General features: G+C 41.0%; 1 protein-coding gene and 1 long non-coding RNA gene across 8 annotated transcripts in view; one reads left to right on the plus strand and one right to left on the minus strand.

Moving 5' to 3' along the window:
• Positions 1-20,357, minus strand: part of FER (FER tyrosine kinase) — a 163,427-nt gene that overhangs the window by 7,603 nt on the left and 135,467 nt on the right. For all 7 annotated transcript variants that reach the window (XM_088652964.1, XM_088652960.1, XM_035100139.3 and 4 more), the window contains 2 exons: positions 8,507-8,661; positions 1,778-1,900 (listed from right to left, as the gene is read on the minus strand). In XM_088652964.1, the coding sequence (XP_088509090.1) occupies positions 1,778-1,900; positions 8,507-8,661 (278 nt within the window). The remainder of the gene's footprint in view (positions 1-1,777; positions 1,901-8,506; positions 8,662-20,357) is intronic.
• Positions 15,812-19,401, plus strand: LOC148684397 (uncharacterized). Its single transcript, XR_015946131.1, has 3 exons — positions 15,812-15,950; positions 16,630-16,695; positions 19,267-19,401. It is a non-coding gene; the product is annotated as an uncharacterized LOC148684397 (long non-coding RNA).

Raw genomic sequence — 20,357 nt, forward strand, 5'->3', positions numbered from 1 at the left:
GACTAGGAGAGAAGGTTCCAGAGAGTGGACAGGAAGTCACACAGTGGGACTTAATATTGGCAACAATTTTGGATCTTACTAAGCAAGTGAGTATCTCCAAGCTTGATGTAAATTTCCTGAGAGAAGAGACTGTCGAGACATTTGTTTCTGACTTTAAAACACAGGAACCAACAGAAATAGAAGATCAGGAGAAGGGAGAAGAAAAAAGATTGGAAGACCAGGACCGTGCTGGAGTGACGCATGTAAAAAACCTAGAAGAGGAGAAAGATAATATTGAAGGACAATATGATGAACCAATGGACTTATTTCCTGAAAAGAGCACTGTTCTACTGGTGGGAGGGGTGGAACAGGGAGGAAAAGTAGGAGAAAACACTGTTTCACTGGTGAGAGAAGTGAAACAGGAGAGGGTAAAAGCAAAAAAGCACCCCAAAAAAGAGGCTGGGAAAATCAGCGCCCCGGTGAGAGAGGGGAGGATGCAAACAGTTGGGGGGCAGAAAGATGATGAAAAGGTGCAAAGATATAAAGTGATGGGATTACAGAAGAGGGGGGCAAGAGTTCGGCAAAAGTTGGTATGGGACAGACTAGGGGTGGGTTGAGGGGTTCTGGATTATCTGGTATTGTCTGAAATAATATGGTCTGATCTCGGAATGTATTAAGGATTGTATGAAGAACCTGGCTGATACATCTGGAGACTTCGATTTCAGGGAAGGGGGGGGCGGGAATTTTGTTGTGTGGGTGGAAGTAAATGGGTAATAAATTTGGATGCGAATCTTATATATTTTTGGGTAAGGGAAAGAGATTAGGGATTAGATAATAATAATTTTGGAGAGAGGATGTTAAGAGAAAAGAGGTCAAAGTATAAGGAGAATGGATAATAGCAATGAAAAAGTTGAAATTTAGAAAAAAGAATGTGAAGTTAGAATGGGAAAATGCGAGAACTATTTTTAACAATAAGAACTCAAGAAGGGGAAATGAGGAAGCCTGAATCTGTTTTTGTTTTTGTTTTTTGTTTCTGTCTTTTTTCTTTTTTTTTTGATTGTTGTATTTTTCTTTTCTGTGCCTTTTTCTTTTTTCCTGTATTTCTTGTTAAAATCTAATAAAAATTATATTAAAAAAAAAACCAAATGAACAGAGCCAACTAAATGCATCCTTCCCACCCTTTCAGGTGAACAATTCGCATTCAGCTAAATGTATGTGTGAATAAGATGTTAAGCCACATATCATCCTAAGCTATTCCCACTTTGTATTTTAATTACTTTCTCTTCATTTTTCTGACCTGACCTACACAATATTTGAATGCCATTGGCCCAGTTGGAGGCTGCACTTGATCAACATGAGTACGGGTCCTTTGCCTTCGATTTTATTTAAAGGTATTAAGGAAAAGGACCACAGTCTTGTGGCAACTGAAAATACAATAAATGTATTGCAACATGGCTTTCTATACGTTTCCCATATTGAAACCAGCTCCTGAATAGTTCTCATGGCATAAAGTATTTAATTATCAGACTTTTAATTATTAGTCACTGACCACCCATTTCTACAAAACAGAAATCAAAGACCAAAATAATCAGCTAACACAAAACCTTCTGTAACGTTTCAATAATGTTATTTCTCATGATGATCTATCCCTATTTGGAAACTTCGTAGTTAGATTGGAATTTCTTCACATCAGAGACCTTTGCCCTGAGTCTGATACATCCAAGGCGCACAAAGCATTAGAAAGAATTCTTAGTCTTCAACGGAATTAATCATAAATAGTGTGACATGCAGCAATTACCTTTCTCCACTTGTTCCCGTGCTTGCTGATTAGTCATTCCTGGGTATGGACAGACACCTAAACTGAAGGTCTCCCAGAGGAAAATTCCATAACTCCACACATCACTTTCAGAAGAGTATCGCCCTACCAGAAAAATAAAAATAGAGAGGATAGGCAATAAGCGGATGGTACAGTAATTCTGCCAATACAGGAAATGCTTACATTTGAAGCTGTGGTAAGTTTACAGTGTTTCACAGTTGTGCCAAAATAAAAGACAAAGAAATAGATGACACTATGGAGGCCTGGTCAGTTCCTTTGCATTTATTTTGCAATCTCATGACTGGACAGATCCTTGCAAATTATGCTATTTGTATGTGTGTTCTCTACTTGGGGAATCAGATCCTAAATACAAGACATTAAAGCACACCTTTGTTGCCAGGCATAGGCAAACTCCAGAGGTTTTGGGACTACAACTCCCATGATCCCTAGCCAACAGGACCAGTTGTCAGGGATGATGGGAGTTGTAGTCCCAAAAAAATCTGGAGGGCCAAGTTTGCCTATGCTTGCTTTGTTGCTTTTCGTTGATGTGTACAATTTTTTTTACAAAAACCTCTCCTGAAACCAGCGATTCTTTTTTTCCCCCAAAGTAGGGATGGAATGCTGCCCTGCGACATTCTCATGATGAATGATCTAATACTTGGATAGTCTTATTTAGATTTTCCTTTCAGAGTAAGTGTATTGCTGTATCTGGGACATGGTCTTTCCTTGAAAGTCAGGCACCCCAGTTTCAGAAATACCACGAAAGCTAGCAGGTGCACATGGCCCTGGCATGTTCCTTTCATGGAGGAAAAAGCCTTGGGCTTGCCCACCCCTTACACAGAATATTTAGCGTGACACAAGTTCTCAGTGTACAACTGTGAATGCACAGAACCTACTTGTGACAGTAGGTACCCAGTGCTGCTATCAAGGACCTTTTCTGGGGTCAGTTTCACCTCATGCAATAAGTTGATAAGCACAAGGTGCTGCCAGAAATGCATTTGACCATGTGCCCCCTTGACCCCTGTCCCTCTTGGCTTATCAAATCTAGCAAAAAGGGAGGAAGGGTCACTGTTTGGTTAACACTTTACTGCAGGAGGGGATGGGTGGTCCCTGCTGCATTGAAAGAGGCAGTGGTACAACTGCTCCTAAAGAAACTGGCTCGGGACCCACCTGGATTGCAAAAGCTATCAGTCAGTCACCAATACCCACTTTGGGAAAGGTGGTGTCCACAAAATTTAGAAGCCAGAGGACTTAATGTATTGCCATTAATAGCAACTGATCGTGCATACACAAGACTATGAAGCACAGCATTTTTCTCTCTCTTATTCCATTTTTTTTTTAAAAAAAAGAGTTCTGTGAAATATATTTCCAGAACTGGTTTTGTTGGCATTTTGAATAATCTCCGGAGAGGTATATATCCTCAGCAAAGCAGAGCAAAGCAGCCTATGTGGTACACACCAGAAATTAATTAATTAATCAATCAATTAATTAATTAATATACTCCTTAATGCCAAAATAGGCTTCCAAGTAATTTACAAGTTTTAAAAACTAATTACACAGGCATTAAAATATAAGCATCCATAATTAAAACACACAGTTAAAGTACACACTAAAACAATCCCATTAAAACATTAAAGTTTAAACCGTAAGTAAAATATGCAGCAAAATGATTCCATTAAAACAACACGATAATTAAGAAGGGGGATCTAGGTTCAGAGATCAGTGGACTGCCAGTTTAAACAGATGTATCGTCAAAAGCCAGCACAATGTCAATAATGACAGGTCTTCTCGTACTTCAGCAAGGGGTACGTTGTGTAGTGAAAAGGCAAACATCATTCCTCAAGCTTTTAATTATTAGGCTACGCTAAGACCAACCAGGTTTCATTTGTTGAGCTTGATGCCCTTACTCCAAGCACCCCTGATCATTGACTGTGTTGACTGGGGCTTATGGAAAGTTGTAGTCTACAATGTCTGCTACCCCTGCACCAGAGAATCAGCACTTTGACGTCATGTATTATTATTTTTTACATTTCTATGCCGCCCTTCACCCGAACATCATGGGGTAGTTTACAATATGAAAACACAGAAATACATACCACAGTGACAAACAAAAACAACGTCCCCCTCCCCCGGCAGTTTAATTGCTTAATTAGCCATAGGCTTGGGAGAAGAGGAATATTTTTGCCTAGCTCCTAAAGATATGTAACAAAGGTACCAGAGAACCTTTCTGGGGAGAGCCATCACAAAAAAGGACCATTTTTGTGTTGCCGCTGTCTCATGGAGGAGGCACATGAAGAAGGGCCTCCAATGGAAAGGGAGGTTATTGGTTTGGCTTGTTCTTGTTTTTGTTATGTATTTTGTGTTTTTATGCTGAGAACTGCCCTGACATATTCAGATGAAGGGAGGTATAAAAATTTAACAAATAAAAAAAGACAAAAAGATGATTGCAGGTCCAGGTAAGCTTATGTGGGAAGAGGCGGTCCTCGAGGTACTGCAGTCCTGAGTGGTTTAAGGCATCAGAGCCTCTTGTGACTCAAGTGTGAAGATTCTCCCCTAAGGCAATGACAAGTGAAGGGATGTGCTCCACATTGAAATCAGCTGATTGATTGAAATCAATCAATTTGCACATCACTACATCAAAATCAAATCAGATACAAGGTGCTACCCACAGTTGTCCCCATAAATCCTGTACTGTGGTTCAATGATACACAGAGAGGACAGAACCCTGAGGCACCCCACAAGTGAGAGCCCAGGGGTCTGAACACTCATCCCCCACCACCACTTTCTGAACACAGCCCAGGAGGAAGGAGCAGAATATATATAGCATATAATCAACACAGAAAAGTGACAATTTGTTGTTGACAAAGGACAGCTGGACATATAAAGGGCCCCATTACCTTCAGTAGGTTTGGGCCTCATCAAACCTAAATCCGGCCCTGTATGTAACAAGAGTAGTAGATGCAAGATTTTTCCACCAGGAGCACTTCAATCTCACCCATGGCTGCTCCAAGGGTAATGCACTTGTGCTGTTCATGGAACCAACTACATACACCTGGTTGTGTGATGTTTTGTTTGGCCTTTGGGGGGGGGATTGGAAAAAGCAAGTTCACATGCCCTTGAAGATTCTTGATGCTGGGAACCTCATCTTCTCTTTCATAAATTGCAGGTACCTCACAGGTTGACGTATGATCACAACTAGGAATGGTCATCAGGTTTTGCACTCTTTCCAAATGAGGAGGGGGAATGGTTTTTCAGAATTTACAAGGCATAACTGGACCTGATTTTCTGCCAAAAAATGTTGGAGGGTATGCAATCTTTTCTGCTTTAGAGTTTTAAAATCTCCCTCGTCACCCCTGCCTCTATGTACTGAAGTTTTTTTTCCAGTGGCACACTATTTCCAGCTGCTAAATATTCAATATTTTAAAGATGAGGTATGTTGCTCATTACCAGCCTAAATGAAATACATATAAATGTTACTGACAGCTGGGGTTATGCTAACTGTTCTCACCTCAGAAAGTTCTGTTTGCATTTAAAACTAAATATCATTTCATGCTGTTTTAAATTAGGCTACCAGGTTGATAAAGAGCAATTATGGACATCCACTGTGCTGCTGGTAGTGTGATTATTCTTGTAAGTCTGCATATATTCTCCTTTTAGAGCTTGGCATCTAGTAATTTAACACCTTCTATTAAAAACATTTGGGGACACTAGTTATAAGTAATACATTTCTTAGGTAAGTATTAGTTATCTGGACTCAATTACCTTACTCAGCAAGGCCCCGAAAGCATGGCAATAATATACTCGTGTGATATGCATTAGTGACATAGAAAATTGAAAAAGCTATGCTAGAACCATGAGAATATAATGAACAAAGGTAGTTACACAATTGTTCTTGAGAAAACTAAGAATCACAAAGCTCTGTAGTTTGGACCAGGGATATAATATTGTTTAGAACATCTCAAAAATAACTCTCTGCGAGTATTTGGATCCATGCTATGAAATCCCTCAAAATGCAACAAGGTTTACATTGAGTACGGCTGCCAGCAAGTTCCTAAAGCAACCATCATCCCTCCCCTTTTCCTTTACCCCAAGGGCCCAATTCACTACCTTGGGGCAAGAGAAGGAGACAAGCAGGAGCACTGGGTACTCTGAAAGTGATGATGAGTGCTTCAGGTGCAGAGTCCCAGAAGGGGCAGAGACTACAACTCCCAGCATTCCAAGAGGATAGATGACTATTTGTTCAATTGTCACTGGGGAATAACTGTAGGATGATTAGAGGACTGCCTTCCCTGTGAAAATGGCTAATTATATTTTCCTGCTTGCGGGGGTGGGGGGTGGAATTTAAAATCCCAGTCCCATTCTTAGCAGGAATGTATGCCCTATTGGGGACCTGGAGCACTTGCTGTTGCTGAAGCTTATTTTGCCTGTGAGGTTGGTGGTGCTGGTGCCTTTGTGCACGATTAAACTACACACTTCCAAAGCACAATCTATTTCAGGTCGAAGTAAGGGACGTGCGTGTATCCCTAGATATAACTCAATACCATGGTTAACATTGAAATGCAAACAACTGTCTGACAGGTTCAAAGGGCACAGTTTTCTCAGAGAGAGACCAACATTTAACTTTGTTGTTTCTTAAAATCCAAACTCTTTCTCTCCAAAAAGAAATTTGAGTACTACAAGTTTAATGGAGAGCAACTAAATGGTACAAACTTGTTCCTATGCAGAGGAACACCCTAAAATAAACCATTATTTGGTAACTATTAATCAGTTCTTTATTACCCCATTCACAATAATAAAACACACATGCTGTTTCTTCTTTTCCTACTTATTAGAGTGCCCTATTCTTCCATTCTTACTTAGAGCACTTTGGCTTATTCCATTTTTGTGACCAACTGATCTCGTTATAGGCAATTTTCCTCTTTATAAATAGTGACTTTATTTATTTTGAAAAAACAACAACAGCAGGAAGGTCCATAAGAGTGCTGGGTAAATAACTCTAAAAGGGTTTTTTTTTTGGGGGGGGGGAATATTGGCTGCTTTCTTCTCCTATGACAATTCATGAGCTGCTAACACAAGTAGTAGGTTCCAGAATAAAAGTCTGAAAAATCCATTGCCAATTTTCTACGCATTTCTATTTACTTTTATTCTACATATGTTCTCATTTAGTTAAAGTTTATCTAATCAGGATAAATTACAAGGAAATCTATTAAAAACTCTAGCCACAAAGCCCAAGTGTAATGGCTATAAAGGTAAAGGGACCCCTGACCATTAGGTCCAGTCGCAGACGACTCTGGGGTTGTGGCGCTCATCTTGCTTTACTGGCCGAGGGAGCTGGCGTTTGTCCACAGACAGCTTCCGGGTCATGTGGCCAGCATGACTAAGCCGCTTCTGGCAAACCAGAGCAGTGCAAAGAAACGCTGTTTACCTTCCTGCTGGAGTGGTACCTATTTATCTACTTGCACTTGATGTGCTTTCGGAATGCTAGGTTGGCAGTCGCGGGGATTCGAACTGCCGACCTTCTGATCGGCAAGCCCTAGGCTCTGTGGATTATACCACAGCGCCTTGCATTTAATCAGTTTATTTAAAGCATAAATATACCCTATTTTTCAGGTTATAATCTTCTAGAGCTGCTAATGTAAAAATGTTGATTTTTAAAAATGCAATATTATCACATAAAAACAGAACAGGAGCAGCAAAGATAAAAACTATACATGGTATCTACATCAAAGATTTGGACACACCCACCAAACATCTAGGGTCCAAACAAATATAAAGTACATCAGAGTCAGTGTCTGCTGAGACAGCCTGGGGATAGCATTATATAGTCAGGGAATAACAACTGAAAAGGCCCTATTGTGTTCCTAAACTGCCTCGCCTCCAAAGATAAACTACAGAAGGCCCTCGGAGGCAGATTATTGTAACCAAGGAGGCTTGTGTGGAAGCAGCTCGTATGGAAGTTTAAAATATGGTAATTATTAGAGATGTTTAATTATTTTGATAAACCATTCCCTTAAGGGAAAGAGGTGATATCTAAGTGCAGTGGAGTAGCGGTGTGTGCGTGTGTGTGTGTGCGCGCTAGGGGGCATAGCCCGGGGGCATTTTTTTGAGGGGGCACAACCAGGCAACCTCACGACAGGCTCCCTCATCGAGGGAAGCTGTTCCCAGGCCCAGCCTTTGGGAATGGGGTAGCAGCAGCTCCTTCTCCTTAGGGCTGCCCCTGGGTTGGCTGAGAGGGAGGGGAGGGTACAGGCACCAGTTGGCTGCAGCTCCACTCGTAAACCAAGTCTGACCTGGATGCTTCACCGCCCCTCTCCTCTGCTGGGCTCTGGTGCGTGACTGTACCCCCAGGTGTGCTCTGCCCCCCAGTGTGGTCCCCGCCCTGGGCAGCGACAGGAGACATGGTTGCTCAGCAGACATCTGCTGATGGCAAATGGGAGTTGCCTTTCCTCTCCTCTGCCAGGCCCCCAAAATCTGTTCTGGCAAGTTAGAGCACATTGGGGATGGATGTGGGGGGATGCAGGGAAGAGGACAGGAAAGGGAAGCCCTGTTGCATCTTCTAGTGTGATGCTGGATCTCAACCACAGTATATCTTTTTGAGAGAAAGGGAAATCTTAAAATATCTTCTTGCAAATATTTGTACATCTCATTTATATTTTCAGACATCACACAGCATATTTTGGACCAAAACTGTTAGCAACAGTATTCCCTTACCATAGTTTAAAGCCTCTGGAGCAGTCCATTTGATGGGAATCTGTTTTAATCCTGAAGATGAATATACTCCATCATCTTCTTGACGAGACATTCCAAAGTCGCTAATTTTCAGGACACTGTTTTCACCTACAAGGCAGTTCCTTGCAGCAAGGTCCCTGTGTGGAAAAAGATGCAGCCTTTATAAATACAATACAAAATGATAACATACTTTTATATTCAAAACCTAAATCTGCTTGAGCAAGAATGTTTCCTCCCATACATTCTGTTCTGGGGGAAACTTCATCCACCACAGGGAATGTAAGATTACAAAGCATAATGGCTCCTGGAAAATAAAATATTTTTACTGAAATAGTAAAATAAGTGCATGCAAGGCAACAGAGTACTGTGATCATGCTGCCCTTGAGGGTTATTATTTCCAGTAGACTGCAGGCCAGTAAATGAGATTTGATATCGGGAGATAGCATAGCTTGAAGTCAAAGTCTTGTTCTCGGAACTGCCAAGGGTAGAGAAGAGGCACGGGAATCATATATGATTTAGGCTCATACATGCTCCCCATGATACCAACTGATTGACAATGAGAAACAAACTCCAAAGCCCAACACATTCCCCCCTGCAATAGTCCTGATGTAGCTTCTGATTGAAAGATTGTGTCCTTAGGCTCTCCTTAAGACTTTACGGGTTTTGGTAAAGTTTATGGTAGCCTTAACCCCCCCCCCAAAAAAAAGGCTAGAGCCATGGAAAGAACAAAAATTAACCATTTATCAGCAAATAGCTCACAAAGTATTTTAAATTTGTTTCAACAAATAATACTTGTCAGTTCAAGACCATTCAAAAATATACCAAGTTGAGTCTATATAAATTGATGGATTTCCTTCTCAGTCGTTTTACCCTCACAACAATTCTTAGGCTGAGAGATAGTGACTGGGTTAAAGGTAATCCAATGAGCTTCACAGCTACATGGAGAATTGAACTCAGACCTGCTGGTTTAACAGTAGGATGGAAACACAGGAAGAACACAACCCATATCTCCAAGTGAAACAAACAAACAAGAAAAGTCGCCTTGGCTCAATTCAATGGGCTCGCCTACTTGCAAGAGCAGGAAATCAATGGTTTCAATAACAATCACAATACTGATACCAAACTCAAGGTTACAATCCTGCACCTTGCTATTCACACATGAATTGCATTTCACCTTTTCCAGGAGCTCAAAGGACTTGTTTCTTCTTCCACTATAATAACAACCAGTGCTATTTTTCAAGAAAAGGAGGTGCTGGAACTCACCATGAATGCCTCTCTTGTTCTCTTATAATGGTAATGGCATCTACCTGAGAGGTGCCAGAACTGAGTTCCAGTGAGTTCCAGCTGAAAAAAGCCCTGATCACAACCCTGCTCTTTAGTGATAGAACATTGCACAAGGTTACCCAGCGAACTTCATGGCTGACTAGGGGTATAAAATTATTATTTTTTACTTTGATGTCTGTTTTCCTAGCTTATAAGATCTCTTTATGAATCAATTAGAGTGACAGATAAGAGGAAACTCTACACTCTGATGTATCTTATAGATGTACCGTAATTTTAGTGGCAGCATATAATATATACGTGTGTGAAATTTCTCTGTAAATTAATTACTATAATCTGCCATAAGTCTTAGGTCATCTCTATAAGCAGCATAGACATTTACCAAGGTCTGTTTTATTTTAGTTTTTCCTTGTGTGAGCACCCCTAGCCCCATGCCATACTTAACACTTCACATGTTCATGCAAATGACTGATAGCTGAATGTGTGACAGAGAAGAGAGAGAAAACAAACAGAACCTTGTGGCACTTAAAAAGGTAAAGGTAAAGGTACCCCTGACCGTTAGGTCCAGTCGTAGATGACTATGGGGTTGCGCGCTCATCTCGCTCTATAGGCCGAGGGAGCTGGCGTTTGTCCGCAGACAGCTTCCGGGTCATGTGGCCAGCATGACTAAGCTGCTTTTGGCGAACCAGAAACGCTGTTTACCTTCCCGCCGGAGCGGTATCTATTTATCTACTTGCACTTGATGTGCTTTTGAACTGCTTGGTGGGCAGGAGCTGGGACCGAAGAACAGGAGCTCACCAAGTCATGGGGATTCAAACCGCTGACCTTCGGCAAGGCCTAGGCTCAGTGATTTAGACCACAGCACCACCCGTGTCCCTTTGTGGCACTTAGCAGCACCATTATTTATTTAGTTAATTATTTCTAAAACGTGTATTCTGTCTTTCGGTGGCCAATTGGCATTCCCAGGGAGCCTTACAAAAGAGTAAGGAGAAACATACTGCAAAATAAATAAAACCTCACAAGATAAAAATCCAATCTAGTGAAAACTCACAACAGCTTAAAAGAATTAAAAACTTGTTCCTTGGATTTGTGGCCAGGTCTGCAGGAGAAGTATTTTTACACCAGAGCCTCACAAGCTCAAATCCTTTATCATTTCAAAGCTGCTCTCACAGTCTCAAATGCCTTTTGAGTACTGTGCTAGTGAAAAGTGAACTAAAATTTAAAAATGAAGGCAAAAAGGCTCAGTATAAAGCCATCCTGCAATAGCGAGTCTCTTTTCGGCCCACTCTTAAAGGTATTATAAAAGAGCTTATATTTCCATTTGTTTATGAGCACAGCTGTCCAGAGAAAAAATAATATTAAACTATTTTGAACACAGGCATTTAATGTAGAGAATTACAGTTATAGCATTAGTAGTCATTCCTGAGAAAAGGATTTATGAAGAGTTTGTCGTTTGCTTTTAGCACAGACAGATAATTTGCTAGCAGGCAGGTTGCTATGCATAAGTAATGAATTGTGTCTTTGAGGATTATTAAGATTTCTTTAAGGATTATTAAGATAATAAATTATACAGGCTTTTAAATGGAATGTTATTTATATGCAAGCTGGGTACAAGCCACAGACCTATTTCTGTTGTGCTTTCTTGGGTGTAAAACTGATGTTGTTCTACTGAAAGGCAATAAGAGTCATATTGGCACAAAATTACCATCACGGCAACAGATATGCACATTTTGAATAAATGAATTATTGAACATTAGAATGCAATACCGTGGTTACTATGGATTTGCAAATCACTCACTCAAAGGAAGACTTCTTGACAAACCCAACTAGAAAAAGCAGTCACAAGAATATGAAAATTGCAGTCTCTGTGCAAAGTCACCATGCATGCATGAGAATATCCATACTGAGTGGCTGCCCCTGACTGTATAACGTCATACAAGGGAGGATGGGCAGTAGAGAAGCTATACCATCCAAGGCAAGATCTCAAGCCCTGTCAGTGGCATTAACCTATTCGGGCAAAAGTAGGACATGCCAGGCAGTAATAGTAACTGGGCTGTGCATCTGCATGGATGTTCACGTTGCCTAGACTGGGACATATTGAGGCAGGAAGTATGTTTTTCCACGGTCTATTTCCACAGTTCCCAGGAAAGAGGGATTGGTTGAAACAACAACAACAACAACACTCTGAGAACTGTAGCTCTGTGAAGGGGATAGGGCTCTCTCAACAGCTCTCAGCACCTTTAACAAGCTACAGTTCCCAGAATTTCTGGGGAGATGCATAAGAGGGCTTTAAATGTCTGGTGTGGATGTGGCCCCAGTGTGGTGTGGTGTGGTGGTTAGAGTGCTGGACTAAGACTGGGGAGACATAGGTTCAAATCCCTGCTCAGCTATGCAGCTCTCTCACTCAGCTAACCTCACAGGGTTGTTGTGAGGTTAAAATCATAGAATTGTAGAGTTGAAAGAGTCCTGTTGGGTCATCCAGTCCAACCCCCTGCAACGTAGGAATCTTTCTGCCCAATGCGGGACTCGAACCCACGACCCTGAGATCAAGAGTCTCATGCTCTATGGACTGAGCTATGGGCGGGGGGGGGGGAACTGTGAATGTCACTTTGAGCTCCTTGGAGAAGACAGACTAAAAATGGAGCCAAATAAATCAAATGTTTTTTTAATGACCAATAGATAATGCAGTTAGACTAATAATGTCAGTAAAGTATTCAAAAATATATTCTTATACATTGGCAGATCTGTTAAGAATGAGGCAGTCGCTTGGGAGAATATATCCTAGCAGTTATTTTCAAGTTGTTTTGATGGATTTTTTATCACTCCCATTTCAATCTATAATGTGATTTTCTTTGTTTTTACACACAAACACACATGGTGTGATATCGCTGCTGACTTTACAATAAATTTATTCTGCCCTTATGATTGTTTCAATGTGCTGGATCGAAACATGAGACTATGTTATGAATAAAGACCTTTTTCCTATAATTCATTTATGTCTCAAAACAAAGGTCTGCAATTCAATTTCTTTTCTGTCTCAACGTATTTCTTTTCTGCAGTTTAAAAAACATGCCTTAGCTTTGTCCAATTTCAATAATTCAGCACTGTGTTTGATAAGATTTTATTTTTAGCTGTATTATATGAAGATCCAATCTCAGATATGGCATATTTCCTTCCCTGTGGTGATGCGAGCTGAGGACTTTGTTTACCTGGCAAGTTCATAACCAAACAGTCCTTGATTCTAAAGTCTTGAATACTCATTAGCACTTACTTCATGTTTAGGTTCATGATCCATGTCTGCTATTCATGAAATGTTGCTTCATATGCCAAACCGCTGATGATGCATACTGATCTGAGAAGACCACTTGATGAAGTACTCTTAGCAATAAGTTCATTATATAACTTTCTATGTGCAAAATAGGGTGGTTTTTTTTTTTAACACCCTTTTTGCGAAAGTCTCCAAACGATATTCAATCTGAGCAATCTTTTCTCTGTACAGCATTTCTGGTCAAACCAAGGGGAGCGATTAGAGGGGGTAACAGATGCAGGCTTCGCTATTGCACCACAGAAGTCTATTACTTGAGAGTAAGCTGTTATTACTACCTTAATAGAATGTGAGTTAGTAGGGGTTGCTCTCAAATGCAACATTTTGTCAGAGTCCAGGAATTTGGCAATCAGCCCTTCAAATTGCAGGGACCATCTAATCCAGGGGTAGGCAACCTAAGGCCCGGGGGCCCAATTGCCTTCTAAATCCGGCCCATGGATGGTCCGGGAATCAGCGTGTTTTTACATGAGTAGAATGTGTGCTATTATTTAAAATGCATCTCTAGGTTATTTGTGGGGCATAGGAATTTGTTCAAACCCCCCCCCCCCAATATAGTCCGGTCCACCACATGGTCTGAGGGACGTTGGATCGGCCCACGGCTGAAAAAGGTTGCTGACCCCTGATCTAATCCTTTTTAGAATACTATGAGAAGCCTGATCTGAGTTACCAGGCTTCAAGGTCTTTTTTGCTGGGTCGCATTGTATAGTCAGAAGTAAGGGGGAGTGGTCACTTTCTGTACAGAGTCCAATAGAAAAGAAGTTAACATCAAAGTGTAGATTTAGAGAAAAGGATACAATAATCAACCACACTATGACCCCTTGACGAGATAAAAGTGACCTTATCGTCACCAGGAAAGTTATTCAGTCCGTTTATGGGCGATACAAAATTCCTAAATTTTAACCCTGCTCTGTTAGTTGATCTAGCCTTAGAGGAGCAGGGAACAGACAGTGGGGGTAGGTATTATATCTATTCCTTCAAAGCCCAATTGGGATACAGTATTTTGGTTGTTGGCCCCAATTCATGCATTTAAATCACCCCAAATAATAAATTGGGCACGTGGAATTTTTTTGGATACAGTGAACATAACATCTGACAACACGTCCCAATTAGCAGTTAGAATTTCATGGATTAAGTACTCTACTGCTAGAAGCTCCATACGATAAGAAATGAGATATTGAAATCATTACCACTTTTTTGATAGGCAAAAGTGGTGCCAGTTGGTGATATTCAATTATAATCTATTATACAACCCACTTTGTGGTTGTTCCTGTCCTACTTGGATAGACATTTTCAGAGGATGATGCTTGGGGGATATTCTTCAGCTCCTTGGAGTTCTTCAATGTTCTATATTGCCCCCTATGCTGTTTAAACATCTATTCTATATGAAACCACTGAGTGGGGTTATCCAGAGGTTTGGAGTACGTTGTCAGCAATATGCTGACGACACACAGCTCTGCTTGTCCTTTACATCTGCAGGTGTGGCAGTGGATATGGTGGACCATTGTCTTGCCTCGGTAATGGACTGGATGAGAGCCAACAAACTGAAACTTAATCCAGATAAAACTGAGGCACTGTTAGTGGGTGGTTTCCTAGACTGGATGGCTGGGAGGTTGTCTGCTCTTGATGGGGTTACACTTCATCTGAAGGATCAGGTGCACAGCTCAGGGATACTTCTGGATCCTTTGCAAAGACAGCAGTAGTTAGGCTATCCCTGTTCTGATAGGGGTGGAAGGCAGTCTGCACCACTCAGGTCACCTGAGCCTCAAGCGAAAGCAAAGCATTAGGCAAGATGGTTTGAGTTTATTATGCAGATTCTGGCCTGACTACATTGGCTGCCAATTAGTTTCCAGGTCCAATTCAAAATGCTGGAACAGCTTAGGACTGTAATGCCTCAGTGATCATCCTCTGAGGCCCCTCTTTGTGTGCCTCTTCCCTGAGAGGTCCAGGAGGGTGGCAACACAAAAATGGACCTGTTCTGCAGTGGCTCCCCACTTGTAGAATGCTCTCCCCAGGGAGCCTCGTCTAGCATCTTCCTTACATAACTATAGGCACCAGGCAAAAACATTCCTCTGCTCCAAAGCCTTTGGCTAATTAAGAAAGTTATGGACTTTTAAACTGTGTGGGAGGTTATTGTTTTTGCTTGTTGTTATGGTATGGGTTTTGTTTTGTTATTTAAAAAAATTGTAAATTGCCCTGTGATCTTCAGGTGAAGGGCAGCATAGAAATGTAATAAATCATCATCGTCATCATCTGGAGGGCACTACATCGTGTAAAGAGAGAGTAAAAACTCACCCTAAAATGCTTCTGTTGTCCCTATTCCTATGTACAAGACAGCCCTTTACATATTTTACTTATAGAATGTGACTATGCCAAGGTTCAAAATTTTGTGCTCAGTCTTTTGTTTTGTTCCCAAGTACACTGAAAAATCACTGGCATCTGTATAGAAAATCCAAACATTAGGTTAACACTGCTCACTGTTTTGATAAAAACTGAAAGGACAGTCTGTTCCAGGGACAAAACAAACAATCGTTTTGCCAATATAATCCCTTTGTTAGAGAAGGTCAGATATTCAGTTTAATATCAAGAGGCAAAAATGGCTACCAGCACTCACATTCTCAAAAAGTGAGAACAATGTGTTTTCATTCAAAGGTGATTTCCACCTAAGGTGAAGCATTTTTAGAGTCCCACTCTGAGTCTACTATACTGTGATAACACGGAAGTTTTAACATCTGCCAGAATGCAATTTGGAAAAGTATGAAGGTCAAATGAGTTTGATGAAAGCACCTATAAAGAGCTCACAGACTCAAAACAATCCTAACGGTAAGTTGGTCATTGTATCCTTTTTCCATCTCAACGATGTGTGATGACAGGGATAAAATAGCAAAGTTAGCTGTAATAGTTGGCTTGCTGCAGTTACAAAAGATTACTGCACATTGGGAGGCATCAGTAATCAGAGTAAGAGAAACCCTAACGAAAAAGGCCCTAAATTGCAAGAGTTTCAAATGTCCTTATGATTTTTTACCACAATGTTGGCAAAAAAAATTATCTTTGAACACTTTTATTGCATCCTGATTAGGCTTGAGTTGGAGTGATGAGAATTTTCTTTTAAAAGGCTACTACAGATTTTAAAGAACAAATTCTACACCCAAGAGCGATAAAGTATTGTGCAGATGGTGGAAAAGTTAATGGATGCATTATAAAAATTAATCAATACCATGAAAGACTAAGTTCCAAATCACAATCAAAGTCCAGCCTCAGTTCAGAACATGAAAAGATAGGGATCAGGGTTACGCATGGATAGGTTAATCAAATAGATGCAGTATTGACAACTTAGGTAAAACATCTTACAGTATTTCACAGAAACAAATATTATAGCTGGGGTGGTTCTCTACCAAAACAAAACCAAAACCAAAAACCCTTGCAAATGCTTTGTAGGTAATGGTAATGGTACTACCTTATTCACAGTATAGACTGATATATCATTTTACCACTTAAACAGCTGCTTGAAGATGTTCCACATAAACCATTCCTCTTCTAAGAAGTTCAGAGCAGAGGAGATGCAAAGGTAAGCCATTCTGTGTACCTTAGGTTCAGCAGTGAAACTCCAGAATGCTCTTTGAGACCATTTTCCAGGCCAGCCTTCACCACCCCAGTGCTTTATAGCTGTTTTGGACTACAACTCCCAGCAGTATGGGGCTGTTAGAAGCTGTAGTTGAAAACATTGAAGCATGATTAAGGCTGTTCTAGGCTGTACAAATGAAGGGAAAACTCAAGGAAGGAAGAACAAACTATAGGAAATTCTGCATTAATGAAACTATTTGAATGTATAGCTTTGCTAAGATTAACCATACATGGAAAACATCTCTGGGTAGGAAAATTATGGAGTGAAAGGGAACTATATTATATAAGAGTCATAGAATTGTATAAGTTGGAAGAGGCTCCAAGGGTCATCACTGCAATGTAATCTCAGCTAAAGCACCCCTGGCAGATGGCCATATCCAACCTTTGCTTAAAAACCTCCCCATCTCCTTTGCCTCTCCCTCCCTCCGTCCCTCCCTCCCGCTTCCGATTCCTTCCCTTGATACCCTTGCTGTTTTCATGAGATGTGGGATACCTCCATCTTGCTGGCCCTGGAAGCAGTCCTCTCCTTCCCTGTTGGCTGTCCCTGGGCAGTCAGAGCAAGAGGCTGCCTGGGCTTGGCCCATCTCCTTCCCTGCTTGCTGGGGCCAGAATTCTGGAGCCCCCTCAGTGAGGCTATGCAGACTCCAAAGGAGGTGAGAGGGGGAGCCAGAAAGGAGCCCATCCTGGGAAAATGGCTCCTTGAGGAGATGGTGTGTAGAGGACACTAAATTCTTTCCTTCCTGGGAATGCCATGCACACCCCTCCAATGTTAGGCAATGGCCAGCAGCTTCCTCGGCAGGCACCCTGCCTTGCTTTGCCAGTGAGGGACGGTACTGGTATCCATACCCCCAGTCAGGTGTGTCCTCTCCCAGCTCCATCATAGCCAGGGTCCAAAACATTTGCATCCCTGACCCTCATCCCAATGTTAGTATCTTCCCCATATGCCCTCTACTTGTGGTGCCCAGGGTCCTGGGCTCTGATCCTGCCCCATGGTGGGTGGTGACCTGGCCTTTGGAGTGGACCCTAGGGTAGACCTCAGCACTGGAAATGTGAGATGCACTGGAAAAGATGTTGATTTATAGTGTCGCAAATGGGGAGACTATGTACAATACAATTTCAATTAGGGTATGCTGTACTGCAGCAAAGAAGAACAAAGGAAAATGTATTTTCTTAGAGCGTGCTATTTCTAAGTATGTATACTCATCACACTGCTAACAAACATTATTCCCATTTCATTTCCATTTTTCAGTTAGGGCAAAACATGCCTAATGTGCCATAGAACTTTGAAACATTAATTCCTTTGGTGTCCTGTTGACCCATTTTTTAAAAATGTTAGCTTATTAGGAACATTTGTCTGGAAGAGTCATAGTTATGCCAACATTTTGGCCAGAATTCTGAGTATGCTTTATATAGACTAAAACAGCCTTTGTTCTTTGAACGCAGAAAACACTGTTCAAGTCAATACGTTTGGGTAAGAACTCTTCACCCAGTCTGCAGCTCTATGCAAAGCATTCTTTCAATAGCTTGTCTTGATGTACTAATATAAATTAGTTAACTTTGATATTTATACACAAATGTGTTGGTTGCTGTTTTATAAAATATATCAAAGCAACCAGCTACTTGTAATTAATTCTTGTAGGTTAGGCTTAACTTGCCAATATACCGGTATATCCTACAACAAGATCTAAATGTGGCCTTCCACATCTGAACCCACAGATTCTTTTGCATATCAAAAATTACATTGGTCTCCTTAAGACAGAAGTGGTGGGATCCAGGCACTCGGGGGGGGGGGGGTTGACTGGGTGGGTAGAAGACACATTTTCCTGATACCTCCTTCTCCTTGTACTCCACCAGCTGCTCCCAGAAAGCTAGAGGACCGTCCAGGGCAATAAAGCAACTATTCATGATAAGTTACCCCAAGGCCAGGGTAAAAAACAAATTACCATGGATATAAATTAAAATTTAAGAAAACTAAGAAAACATATGCAACACTGTTCATCAATTGGTCAATCTTCTTAGAAATGTAGCTTAATCTTCTTCATGGGAGACTGGCCCACTTCTGATCTCTTTCCATCGAAGTATAAACCTGCAAGGGAAATATGATCCCTAGCCTCACATACTTTCTAACCAGTGCAATTCCCTGAACAGCAACTGTAAATATTTGGGAATGAGTATGTTACTCTAGAGCAAACAAAATAACCATAGTCTAGACTTCATATCCAATATTTGCTATCCCACAACTTGGCTTACAGGACAAAGATTACAACATTCTTTTCACATCTTTCAACCACATTTCCTTGTTATTTTTTCCCCTCTAGCAAGACAGGCTGCTTTATTTCTCTCTTGATAAGTTCATTCTAAAACCATCAGCTTCTTTGAGGTCAATAATAAATGTTCTCATCCTAGGAGACTAATTGTTCAACAGGGTGAAATGCACATTTTATATAGCCAATCAATGTTATACCTTTTAACATAAGCATTTCTTTCTAATTCCCAATTTGTTCTCTTTTTGTAGATTATTTCTTCATCAGCACCACATCATGCTGTGTGACATAAGCACAGTGCAAGCTCTCATTCAAACAAAGGAATCTGGGCTAGAGTGTGTAACACACAAGCACACCCCTCTATTCTAAATAAATGTTTTGCATAAGTGTTAATCTGTTTATGCAAAGAGTATGCACAAGGAAAAGCACGGCTCCACATGCAGGTGCTTATCTTTGGATCCCAGCCATGGTGTCAGGCTGAGAAGCACTCGGCATGTAATTTGAAAGCCAGGTAATGCAATGAAACTGAACAGACACCTGCAGGAGCAGACAGGGTGGGAAGACATACGGGCAAAGTAGATACAGTACAAGGTAAGGGAGGGAGGCAGGATCCGCACAGAGAAGTGCAGCCATAACAATAGAGTTGAGAATTGCTCAGACCAAAGAGTCAGATGAAGATTCTGGGGATTTATTGGCTAAGCTCAAACCACATTGGCCAATTACATCACCAGGAAAACTGCTGAGTCAGCCTGGGCACGTAAAATAAAAGGCTGCAATATTCCATTTGATCGCACCTCAAAGCAACAAACAGCCGTTACAGGTATAGAAACTCCCTCACCTGATAAACTGCCACAGTAGTGTTAGGAAGGAGTCAGAATATTGCTGCAAGGATTTTGGGCTCCAAATCCCAAAGTTAATAGTAGATAAAGATAATATTTTCTTTCAAAGAAATTATTAACTAATACAACATCTCATTGCCACTATGGAATTGAGGCACCTGTAACCTTTTGGACAAACAACAACAACAAAAACCTCCAAAGCTAATATTTTGATGTCCTCATTTCCTTCAAGCAGGTTAGACAGAAATTCTAGTACAGAATAGTTTTCTGTGCAGAAAATTAAGCCACAGGAGGTGGCACCAAAGAGGAAAAGCTGGCAATGTCTTCATCCCAGTTGTAACAAAAAGAACATAAAGTATAAAAATGCAGAAAATAATCAATTCTCCAAAATGGCTAAATGCCAAACAGAGAAATGTAAAGGTTAATTTTCCTAAGGAAATACACTGGCAGATAACACAAACCTTTTCGGGTTCTAACACATTATCTTATGAGTGCACAACCAA

Source organism: Zootoca vivipara, chromosome 10 (genome assembly GCF_965207765.1).
Source record: "Zootoca vivipara chromosome 10, rZooViv2.hap1.1, whole genome shotgun sequence".
NCBI classification, from domain to species: domain Eukaryota; kingdom Metazoa; phylum Chordata; class Lepidosauria; order Squamata; family Lacertidae; genus Zootoca; species Zootoca vivipara.